Source organism: Haemorhous mexicanus (genome assembly GCF_027477595.1).
Source record: "Haemorhous mexicanus isolate bHaeMex1 chromosome 3 unlocalized genomic scaffold, bHaeMex1.pri SUPER_3_unloc_2, whole genome shotgun sequence".
In the NCBI taxonomy this organism is placed as follows: domain Eukaryota; kingdom Metazoa; phylum Chordata; class Aves; order Passeriformes; family Fringillidae; genus Haemorhous; species Haemorhous mexicanus.
Window position 1 is genome coordinate 162750 of NW_026775976.1, and position 12067 is coordinate 174816.

The 12067-nt window shown below is 57.4% G+C and overlaps 1 protein-coding gene across 1 annotated transcript; it reads left to right on the forward strand.

Annotated features, from left to right (window-relative positions):
- The first annotated feature begins 274 nt into the window (after nt 1-274).
- Nucleotides 275-9161, forward strand: TRIM35 (tripartite motif containing 35). Its single transcript, XM_059837275.1, has 7 exons — nt 275-433; nt 2763-3201; nt 5437-5532; nt 6733-6963; nt 7086-7108; nt 7375-7496; nt 8459-9161. Exons 1-7 carry the CDS (start codon nt 345-347, stop codon nt 9016-9018), a joined length of 1560 nt encoding a protein of 519 aa, XP_059693258.1. The 5' UTR covers nt 275-344; the 3' UTR covers nt 9019-9161.
- The last annotated feature ends 2906 nt before the right edge of the window (nt 9162-12067 follow it).

Genomic DNA, 12067 nt, shown 5'->3' on the forward strand with positions numbered 1-12067 from the left:
AAAAAAAAAAAACAAAACAGGGAATTTTGGAGCGGGTGGAAAACAGGGAAAAGGCGGGAAAAAGCAGGAACGGGCACAGCGCCAGGCGGGAAAATCCTCGGGAATTCCGTTCCCGGTGGGATTCCTCGGGAACCCCATTCCCGAAGGAAACGGGAGAGGAGGGAAAGCTGAATTTTTGGGATTTCTGGGATCCCAAAATTCCCGGGGGGAAGGGCGGGGGGGAGGGCTCGGTCCGACCGGGAGGCGGCTCCGGGCCAGCCCCGGGAACCTCCCCCGGAGCTGCATCCCGACCCTCCCGTCCCGCTCCGCCCTCCGAGGGCACCGGGAATATCAGGAGCACCGGGATGTCGCGGGCTGAGACATCCCGGGACCCCCCACGCCGCCTGCAACGGAGGAGAGCGCGCTGCAAACGGTGCCAGGCCCGGTCCGCCAGGTGAGACCCCCACCCGCTGCCAGCCCCCGGTACCGGGAACCCCCCGGAACTGGCACCGGCACCGGGAAGGGCCGGGAGAGACCGCGGTGCCACGTGGAGCGGGATCGGGGTGGGGGACACAGCGGGACCGGGCACCAGGAGTGGGGGATCGGGCACCGGGGATGGGGGAGAGGGATTTGGGGACAGGGATTTGGGGACCGGGCACCAGGATTTGGGGACCGGGCACCGGAATGGCCCCGGGGCGAGGAGCAGGGGTTGTTCCGGGTTTGGGGGAGCGGGACCGGGCACCGGGAGTGGGGGATCGGGCACCGGGAATGGGGACCGGGGATGGGGGACCGGGATCGGACACCGGGACTTGGGGACCGGAATGGCCCCCGGATGGGGGACCGGGGCTGGGCCGGGGGTTTGGAACTGGGACTTGGGGACCGGAGTGGCCCCGGGATGGGGGACCGGGGGTGGGGGACCGGGCACCGGAATGGCCCCTGGATAGGGGACAGAGACTGTGCCGCAGGTGGGGGACCGGGACCCGGCACCGGGAGTGGGGTACGGGGCACCGGAGTGGCCCCGGGATGGGGGACCGGGGGTGGGAGACCAGGACCGGGCACCGGGATTTGGGGACCGGGCACCGGAGTGGCCCCGGAATGGGGGACCGGGGGTTGGGGAGCGGGATCGGACACCGGGACTTGGGGACAGGAATGGCCCCCGGATGGGGGACCGGGGCTGGGCCGGGGGTTGGGAACCGAGACCGGGCACAGGAGTGGCCCCGGGGTTGGGGGTCCCGGGAAAGGAGAGGGTCCCGGCACAGGAGCAGCCCCGGGATTGGAGGTCTGGACACCCGGGGCTGGCGCGAGTTAGGGGGACACCGGTCCGGACCCGAGTTCGGGGAACCGGGGCCTGGGCACCGGGAAGAGCTCCGGGGTGAGGGTCCAAATCCGGGACAGAGGGTCCAGCTCCGGTCACCGGGGCTGTCCCGGGAAAGAAGAGGGGTGGGGGACCAGCCCCGGAGGTGACACTCGGGACCGGGACATGAGGGCCGGAACCGGGCACCGGAGTTGCCCCGGGAGAGGGCGGGGGAGCCGGATCCGGGCACCGGGGGAGCCCCGAGCTGCTGAGACCGGGTCCTGGGGACCCCGAACCGGGCACCGGAACAGCCCCGAGTTTGGGGAACCGGGGCAGCCCCGGGGTGGCGGTCGAGAACCGGAGCAGCTCCGAGTTTGGGGGACCGAAACCGGGATCTGGGGATCCAGAACCGGGCACCGGAGCAGCCCCGAATTTGGGGGACCGGGACCTGGGGATCCAGAACCAGCCACCGGGGCAGCCCCAAGTTTGGGGGACCGGGACCTGGGGATCCAGAACCGGGCACCGGGGCTGCCCCAAGTTTGGGGAACCGGGACATGCGGACCTGAACCGGGCTCCGGGGCAGCCTCGAGTTTGCAGGACCGGGACCTGGGGATCCAGAACCGGGCACCGGAGCAGCCCCGAGTTTGGGGGACCGGGACATGGGGAGCCAGAACCGGGCACCGGAGCAGCCCCGAGTTTGGGGGACCGGGACATGGGGATCCAGAACCGGGCACCGGGGCTGCCCCGAATTTGGGGGACCGGGACATGGGGATCCAGAACCGGGCACCGGAGCTGCCCCGAATTTGGGGGACCGCGACATGGGGTCCTCGAACCGGGCAACGGAGCAGCCCCGAGTTTGGGGGACCGGGACCTAGGGACCCAGAACCAGCCACCGGGGCAGCCCCAAGTTTGGGGGACCGGGACATGGGGACCGAAACCGGGCACCGGGGCAGCCTCGAGTTTGGGGGACCGGGACCTAGGGACCCAGAACCAGCCACCGGGGCAGCCCCAAGTTTGGGGGACCGGGACATGGGGACCGAAACCGGGCTCCGGGGCAGCCTCGAGTTTGAGGGACCGGGACCTGGGGATCCAGAACCGGGCACCGGGGCAGCCCCGAATTTGGGGGACCGGGACCTGGGGAGCCAGAACCGGGCACCGGAGCAGCCCCGAGTTTGGGGGACCGGGACCTGGGGACCGAAACCGGGCTCCGGGGCTGCCCCGGGCGTGTCCGGAGCGAGGGTCTCGGTCCCACCGCGGGGCTAGGGGGGTCCCGTCCGCTTTTGCCGCCGTCTCCGCGAACCGGAACCCCCGGCAGCGGCCCCGGGGCGGTGTCAGCGGGCGGGAGGGAGCGCGGCTGAGTCACCGAGCAGGAAACCGAGCGGTTGCATCAGAAAGCGGAGCCGTTTGTCCGGTCGGGGCAAGCTTGGAAGAGAAAAAAAAAAAAATTAAAAACCTAAAAAAAAAAATCCCATTCCCAAAAATCCCGCAGCATGGAAAGACGAGACGATCCCTGCTCCAGCAGCTCGGCAGCTGCGCCCAGCACGCCGCGCTTGAAGGAGGAATTGCTGTGCCCCATCTGCTACGAGCCTTTCCGGGAAGCCGTGACCCTGCCGTGCGGCCACAACTTCTGCAGGAGCTGCATCAGCAGGTCGTGGGAGAACGGGCTGCACGCGTGTCCGCTGTGCAAGGAGAGGTCCTCGCTGGACGAGCTGCGCATCAACCACACGCTGAGGAACCTGGTGGAGCTGATCCTGAAGGAGGAAGGGCCGTGGCAGGGCCGCGGAGCCGCGCTGTGCCGGGCGCACCAGCAGGAGCCCAAGTTCTTCTGCCTGGAGGACAAGGAGCTGGCGTGCTTCAGCTGCCAGAACTCCCGGGAGCACGAGGGGCACAAGATGAGGCCGGTGCAGGAGGCGGCGGCGGATTTTAGGGTGAGGGGATGGGAGGGAGGGAGGGGAGAGGGATGGATGGAGGGAGGGAGCCATGGATGGATCCATGGATGGATGGGTGGATGGATGGATGGAGGGATGGATAGATGGATGCATGTGGATGGATGGAGGGATGGATCTATGGGTGGATGGGTGGATGGATGGATGGATGGATGGAGGGATGGATGGATCCATAGACGCTGGGATGGATCCGTAGGTGAATCCACAGATTGATCCATGGATGGATGGATGGATGGATGGATGGATGGATGGATGGAGGGAGTGAGGGATGGATGGATGGATGGATGATGGATGGATGGATGGATGGATGGATGGATGGATGGATGGATGGATGGAGGGATGATGGATGGAGGGAGGGACGGATGGATGGATGGAGGGATGATGGATGGAGGGAGGGAGGGAGGGAGGGATGGAGGGATGGATGGATGGAGGGATGGATGGATGTGGATGGGTGGATGGATGGATGGATGGAGGGAGGGATGGATGGATGGATGGATGGATCCATGGATAGATGAAGGGATGGATCCATGGATAGATGGATCCACGAATGGATGTGGATGGATGGATGGATGTGGATGGATGGAGGGATGGATGCATGGATGAATGGATCTATGGATGGAGGGATGGATGGGTGGATCCATGCATGCAGAGATGGATGTGGATGGATGGATCCATGGATAGATGAAGGGATGGATCCGTGGATAGCTGGATCCATGAATGGATGTGGATGGATGGATGGATGTGGATGGATCTATGCATGAATCCATGGATGGATGGAAGAAGGGAGCAATGGATCCATGGATGAAGGGATGGATGTGGATGGATGGATGGATGGATGGATGGATGGATGGATGGATGGATGGATGTGAATGGATGGAGGGATGGATCCATGGATGGATCTATGCATGAATCCATGGATGGATGGAGGAAGGGAGCAATGGATCCATGGATGGATCCATGGATGGAACCCATGGATGGAGGGATGGATGTGGATGGATGGATCCATGGATGGATGGAGGGATGAATCCATGGATGGATGACAAGCAGAGGCACCCCTAAAACCTGGAGCTATCCCAAATTTCCCAGGATTTGGGATGAGGCCGCCACGCTTCCCTGCGGGGATGTGGTGGCTGCTGGATGCTCTCCTGCCTTTTAATTACCCGGCGCCATCCCGGATAATGATCCTGCGGGAAGGGGGAGCGGGTTGATTATTCCTGGAGCTTGGGTGATTCCCTTGATCCCAGCTCGGATCCGGCCATGCTGGTTATTCCAGGCCTTGGGAGCGGGGCTGGGATTTGGGAGTTGCACAATTCCAGCAGAAAGGAGGGACGGGCTGTGGCTGCCTGAGGAGGAGGAGGAGGAGGAGGAGGGGATGGGATGCAGCCAGGAGCTGGGAATGCTGCCAGGACATGCTGGAAAACAGCCGGCGGCGCCCTGACTCATCCTGCTGGAGTTCAAACGTGGCGGGAAAAGCTTGGCCAGCGTTCCTGGGAATGGGAACGGGAATGGGAGTGGGAGTGGGAGTGGGAATGGGAATAGGAATGGGAATGGGAATGGGAATGGGAGTGGGAATGGGAGTGGGAATGGGAATGGGAGTGGGAGTGGGAATAGGAGTGGGAGTGGGAATAGGAGTGGGAGTGGGAGTGGGAGTGGGAGTGGGAATGGGAGTGGGAGTGGGAATGGGAATGGGAGTGGGAGTGGGAGTGGGAATAGGAGTGGGAGTGGGAATGGGAGTGGGAGTGGGAGTGGGAATGGGAGTGGGAGTGGGAATGGGAATGGGAGTGGGAGTGGGAGTGGGAGTGGGAATGGGAGTGGGAGTGGGAATGGGAGTGGGAATGGGAATGGGAATGGGAATGGGAATGGGAGTGGGAATGGGAATGGGAATAGGAGTGGGAGTGGGAATAGGAATGGGAATGGGAGTAGGAATGGGAATGGGAATGGCAACAGGAATGGGAGTGGGGAGTGGGAATGGGAATGGGAATGGGAATGGGAGTGGGAGTGGGAGTGGGGCTGCCCACGGCACCGGGATGGGCAGGGATGGGAAATCCCTGAAAACCAGGGAGGAGGATTCCCTGTGGAGCAAAGCTCCTCTTCCTCCCAGCTGCCCGAGGGGAAGGGTTCGATGGAGCAAGGATCCGGCTCCGGGCGTGTTTATCCCGTAAAAATCCTGGAAAATCCCAGGAATGGGGGAATTCTGAGGGTGTCTCCTCCCCACAGGCCAAGCTGGCGAACATGGAGACTTCCCTGCGGGACAAAGCCAAGGATTTCGCAGCCGTGCGGAGATCCTTCGAATCCATCTCCCGGCACAACGAGGTGCGTGTTCCCTCCTGGAGCTGGATCGATCCCGATCCCAATCCCAATCCCAATCCCGATCACAATCCTGCACATGCAGCTGGGGGTGGAGCAGTGATCCCATCTGGAAAAGGAGAGTGATGGGGATTTGGGAAGCAAGGAAGGGAATTTGGGAAGGGCAGCGTTATCCCAGTGATCCCAGGGAATCCCTGAGGTCTGGGAATGAGGAATCCAGGGAATGTGAGTGCTCCAGAGGTGGGATTGATCCTGATCCTGATTGGGAATGCAGCTGGAGTGGAGCGCTGATCCCGTCCAGGGAAAGGGGATTGATGGGGATTTGGAAAGAGCAGCATGATCCTAGTGATCCCAGGGAATCCCTGAGCTCTGGGAATGGGGAATCCAGGGAATTCAGGTGCTCCAGAGGTTGGATTGATCCTGATCCCAATCCTGCATGTGCAGCTGGATCAGGGATGGAGCCCTGATCCCATCCAGGGAAAGGGGAGTGATGGGGATTTGGGAAGCAGGAAAGAATTTGGGAAGGACAGCATGATCCCAGTGATCCCAGTGATCCCTGAGCTCTGGGAATGGGGAATCCAGGGAATTCAGGTGCTCCAGAGGTGGGATTGATCCTGATCCTGATTGGGAATGCAGATGGAGTGGAGTGCTGATCCCATCCAGGGAAAGGAGAGCGGTGGGGATTTGGGAAGCAAGAATGGGAATTTGGGAAGGGTAGTGTGATCCCAGTGATCCCAGGGAATCCCTCAGCTCTGGGAAGGGGGAATCCAGGGAATTCAGGTGCTCCAGAGGTTGGATTGATCCCAGTCCTGGTCCTGCACACATAGCTGAGTTGGAGCGCTGATCCCATCCTGGGAAAGGAGAGCAGTGGGGATTTGGGAAGCAGGAATGGGAATTTGGGAAGGGCAGCGTGATCCCAGGTAATCCCTGAGCTCTGGGAAGGGGGAATCCAGGGAATTCAGGTGCTCCCGAGGTGGGATTGATCCTGATCCCAATCCTGCATGTGCAGCTGGGGGTGGAGCCCTGATCCCATCTGGAAAAGGGAAGTGGTGGGGATTTGGGAAGCAGGAATGGGAATTTGGAAAGGGCAGCGTGATCCCAGTGATCCCAGGCAATCCCTGAGCGCTGGAGCTGCCTGGAAGGGACCCGCAGGGAATCCGGGCGCTGCCGCCGTTCCCACCTGGAGCAAGGCGCCGGCATTCCCAGGTGGAATCGGGGCGGCTGGAGCGTCAGGTGAAGTGGGAATTTGAGAAGCTGCACAAGTTCCTGTGGGATGAGGAGCAGGCGGTGCTGGCGCAGCTGCGGGAGGAGACGGGCCGGAAGCAGGATCTGATCCAGGCCAAGCTGGAGCAGCTGGCCGACGCCAACCAGGCCCTGCTCAACGAGGCTGCGCGGCTCCAGGCCGATCTCCAGCAGGACGACTTGACCTTCCTGATGGTAATTCCCACTGGATCCCGCTCCCGGCCAGGATCCAGCCTCCCCCATGCGATCCCCTGGCTGTCGGAATCCCGGTGGCATCCAGGATCTGATTCCCGGTGCCTCCTTCTTTTCTTTTCCAGACCCACAAGAACCGGAAGCGGAGGTAGGTCCCGATCCCGTCGTATCCATGGGAATTCGGGAATGGCTGAGCCCTTCCCGCTGGCGGGATGGGATCTCCTGAGGTCCCTGCTCCAAGAAAATTCCAGCGTCCCCTCCGAGGTGCTGGATGTCCCCTGGATTCTCCAGGCGGGACAGCAGGGACACAAAGCGGAATTTTCAGGGTTTGTGGGAAGGGTGAAATCCCAGACTTTTTGGGAGATGCCGGGTGCCTCATCCCAATCCTTTCTCCACGGTCGATCCCTGCCCTAGGATCGCCTGCACGGCCGAGGAGCCGGAAGCTGTTCCCCCAGGAATCGTGGTGGACGTGGCCAAGTACCTGGGATCGCTGCAGTACAACGTGTGGAAGAAGATGCTGGACACCATCACAGCCTGTGAGGAGCCGGAAATGTCCGGAGCGGGGCTTTCCAGGGGGTGGAAAAGTGGGAAATGGGGAGAGGGATTCTTCCCTAAAAATGGTGGGGGTGGGGTCTGGAAAGGTGGGAAATGTGGAGATGGGATTGGGGAAGTGAAGGGAGGGGCTTTGTCCTCAAAAGGGGAAATTTGGGAATGTGCGTTTGTTGGGGGTGGCGTGGGTTAGGGATATATCCATGAATAGGGATGGATGGATGGATGGATGGATGGATGGATGGATGGATGGATGGATGGATGGATGATGGATGGATGGAGGGATGGATGGATGATGGATGGATGGGTGGATGGATGGATAGGTGGATGGAGGGATGGATGGATGGATAGATGGGTGGATGGGTGGAGGGATGGATGGATGGATGGATGGATGGATGGATGGATGGATGGATGATGGATGGATGATGGATGGATGGATGGATGGATGGATGGATGGATGGATGGATGGAGGGATGGATGGAGGGATGGATCCATGGATGGATGGATGAATCCATGGAATGATCCAAGGATGGATAGAGGGATGGATCCATGGATGGAGAGACAGATAGATGGATCAATGGAAGAGTTTGTGGATGGATAGAGGAAGGGATCCATGATGGAGGGGACAGATGGATGGATCCATGGAGGGATCAGCTGAATCTATGGATGGAGAGATGGACCCATGGAGGGATGGATGGATCCATGGATGGAGGGACAGATGGATGGATCCATGAAAGGATCCATGGATGGATGGAGGAAGGGATCCATGGATGGAGGGACAGATGGACGGATCAATGGAAGGATCCATGGATGGATGGAGGGAGGGATCCATGGATGAATCCACGGAAGGATCCATGCATGAATGGATCCCATGAAGGGCTCTACGGAGGGACAGACGGATCCCTACCGAGCTGCGAGCTTCCCGTGTAACATTCCCCTTCCCGGCCAGTCCCCTTCAGCCTGGATCCCAACTCGGCCGCGGGCTGGCTCTCCATCTCCGAGGACCTCTCCAGCGTCTCCAGCTGCAGCTACAAAGGCTCCGTGGACAACCCGGAGCGCTTCACCTCCGCCCCCTGCATCCTCGGCTCCCGCGGCTTCTCCGAAGGCTTCCACACCTGGGAGGTGGACCTGGGCGGGCTGACCAACTGGAGGGTGGGCGTCTCCCGGCCCCACAAAGGATCCCACTGGAGTTGCCACCACGATTCCCGCTCGGGCTTCTGGTACATCTACCACCTCCACGGCAAGGACGAGTGCCGGGCGTCCAACGCCGTGCGCTCGCAGACGGCGCTGGGGAACATCCGGCGCGTCCGCGTGGAGCTGGACTGCACCGAGGGGGAGCTGTCCTTCTATGACGCCGACCTCCAGAGCCACATCTACACCTTCCACGAGAAGTTCGGAGGTGTCGTCTTCCCCTATTTCTACGTGGGGAGCTCCCAGGGCGACGCCAACACCAAGACGCTCCGGATTTGCCCGCTCCGCGTCCGTGTCCGTGAGGATGTCCTGACCTAGGGCGTCTCCCGGTGGGGTTCTCCCGGGGCTTTTCCAGGAAAAAGGAGAGAAGAAAAATAAGCAGGGATGAAAAAAGTATTTGTTTGTAATGTCTCAGGTTTTTATCATTAATAAACATTAATAAATATTTGAAATATTATCAATATCTCTCTCTCTGCGAGGTTCAGTGCCCATATCCCAAATTTTCCTGCCTCTCTCTGTCGTGGATCCGAGCTGGGAATGCTTTGGGAGGAAGGGATTTCCCTGATAAATAAGGAATTAAAGGATTTAGGGGCTTTTCCCACAGTTTTCAGGGATCCAGGGAACCCTGCTGTGAACGGCGAGACTGGAATGGGAAAATCCCACAGGATTTGGCCGGACATGGGGTGCCTCCACATGGAAAACCATCCATGGGAACATCCCTGGGGGTATCCCACCTCCTCCACCCTTTTCCCTGTGCCTTTATCCCTCCAAAGGGTTTTCTCCCGGAATTCTGAGCTCTGGGAATCCGGTGAAGATGCGTCGTTGGTGTTGGGAAAAGGAGGAATTTTGGAATTTTTACCAGGAGTTAATCCCACCCAAATGTTTTTTTTCACCAATCCAGGTGAGTCCTTGGGATTTCAGGTGATTCCATAGGGAAGGAGAAGGGGCCTGGGCCGTCCTTCCTGCCCTTTTCCTGCTTTTTTCCTGCCTGGATTCTGACGGGAGCGGGTGGTTTCCATGGTTTCCCACTATTTGCTCGGGAAGCTCCTCGGGAACAAGAGAGGGAGGAGGGAAAACAAAAGGGAGACGCTGGAGCTGGGGGCGACCCCAGGATCCTCCCACGGCGTATCCCAGTCCCAATCCAGCTCCATCCCAACCCCAATCCCATCCCACCCAAATCCTGCATTCCCATTCCAAGCCCAATCCTGATCCATCTCAATCCCATCCCAATCCCAATCCTGCTCCATCCCAATCCCAGTCCAAATCCAATCCCATCTCAATCCCAATCCTGCACTGCCATCCCAATCTCAATCCCAACCCCAATCCCATCCCACCGCACCCCAGTACTGTATTCCCATCCCAATCCCAATCCCCTCTCCATCCTTATCCCATCCCATCTTCATTTTCATCCACATCCCATCCCAATTCCAACCCCAATCCCAATTCCAATCCTAACCCATCCCACCCCAATCCTGCACTGCCATCCCAGTCCCAATCCTCATCCCCATCTCAATCCCAATCCCAATCTCAACCCCAATCCCATCCCCATCCATCTTCATCCCTTCTCTCTATCCCATCACTTCCCATCCCATCCCACCCCAATTCTGCATTCCTATTCCACCCCAGTCCCAGTCCCAGTCCCAGTCCCAGTCCCAGTCCCCATCTCAATCCCAGTCCCAGTCCCAGTCCCAGTCCCAGTCCCCATCTCAATCCCAGTCCCAGTCCCAGTCCCCATCCCAATCCCAGTCCCAGTCCCCATCCCAATCCCAGTCCCAATCCCAGTCCCAGTCCCAATCTCAGTCCCAGTCCCAGTCCCCATCCCAATCCCAGTCCCAATCCCAGTTCCAGTCCCAATCCCAATCCCAATCCCAATCCCAATCCCAATCCCAATCCCAATCCCAATCCCAGTCCCAATCCCAGTCCCAGTCCCCATCCCAATCCCAGTCCCAGTCCCCATCCCAATCTCAGTCCCAGTCCCAGTCCCAATCCCAGTCCCAGTCCCAATCCCGATCCCAGTCCCAGTCCCCATCCCAATCCCAGTCCCAGTCCCCATCCCAATCCCAGTCCCAGTCCCCATCCCAATCTCAGTCCCAGTCCCAGTCCCAATCCCAGTCCCAGTCCCAGTCCCAATCCCAATCCCAGTCCCAATCCCAGCCCCACTCCCAGTCCCAGTTCCAATCCCAATCCCAGTCCCAGATTCAGTCCCACTCCAATCTCATTCCCATTCCCAATACCAAGACCAAGACCATTCCCAATCCCAATCCCAGTCCATTCCCAACCTCAATCCCATTCCCAATCCCAATCCCAATCCCAATCCCAATCCCAATACCATTGCTAATCCCAATCCCAATCCCAATCCTGATCCCATTCCCAACCCCAATCCCATTATCCCATTCCCATTCCCATTCCCATTATCCCATTCCCATTCCCAACCCCAATCCCATTCCCATCCCACCCCTCCTCCCCATCCCAATCCCCCTTCCCCATCCCACATCCCAACATTTCCCATCCCCCCAAATCCTGCTGATTCCCAGAATTCCGAGCACCCCAACCCCAATCCAGGCACGTTTGAGATCCTTCCGGAATGTGAGCCCTGGGATTTTCCCTTTTTTCCGGGAATTTTGGAGGAAAAATGTGGGAAAAACTCTGGAGGGATCGAGGGGTACCTCTGCACCTTTTCCACCCCAAAACTTGGGATGGAATTCCTGGAATTCCACCTCGGAAAAAGAGGATTCTTTCTTGGAAGGTTCTCACTGATTTTTTTTTATTTTATTTTTTTTATTTTAATTTTTTAAATTTTTATTTTATATTTTCTTTCTTAAATTTTTTTTTCATTTTTTAGGTTTTAATTTATTTTGCTTTTAGGTTTTAATTTTAAATTTTTCAATTAATTCTGTTTGTTCGTGGGTTTTAAAAAAAAATTAATTAATTTTTATTTTTCTTCTCTAGGCTTTTATTTCAACTTTCATATTAAAATCGTTGCATTTCTAAAACGGTAAAATCAATTTTTATTTTTATTAAATGTTATTTTCACTCTTATTGTAAAACTGTTTTTTCCCGTTTTTATTTTTGTTTTTTAGACTTTCATTTTAGATTTTAATTCCATTTTTGTTTATTCCTATTTTTACAATTACTTTCATTAATATTTTTACCTTAATTTTAAAATATTAATTCATTTGTCTATAAATAAATTATTTAATTCCCTTTTTATATTTATTTTATTTATTATTTTGCATTTTTTATTTAATAGAAATATTTTATATCTATTCAATCATAACTATTTATCTAACACGAATTTTTTCATTTATTTTATATCTATTTTACATTTTTTGGGGTGTTGTATTTATTTTTATCTTTCTTCTAAGTC

Coding starts and splice junctions, on each gene's coding strand:
- TRIM35 (XM_059837275.1), top strand. CDS start 345: ATGTCGCGGGCTGAGACATCCCGGGACCCCCCACGCCGCCTGCAACGG. Junction 434..2,762: donor TGCCAGGCCCGGTCCGCCAG/GTGAGACCCCCA, acceptor AAAATCCCGCAG/CATGGAAAGACGAGACGATC. Junction 7,497..8,458: donor GCTGGACACCATCACAGCCT/GTGAGGAGCCGG, acceptor CTTCCCGGCCAG/TCCCCTTCAGCCTGGATCCC.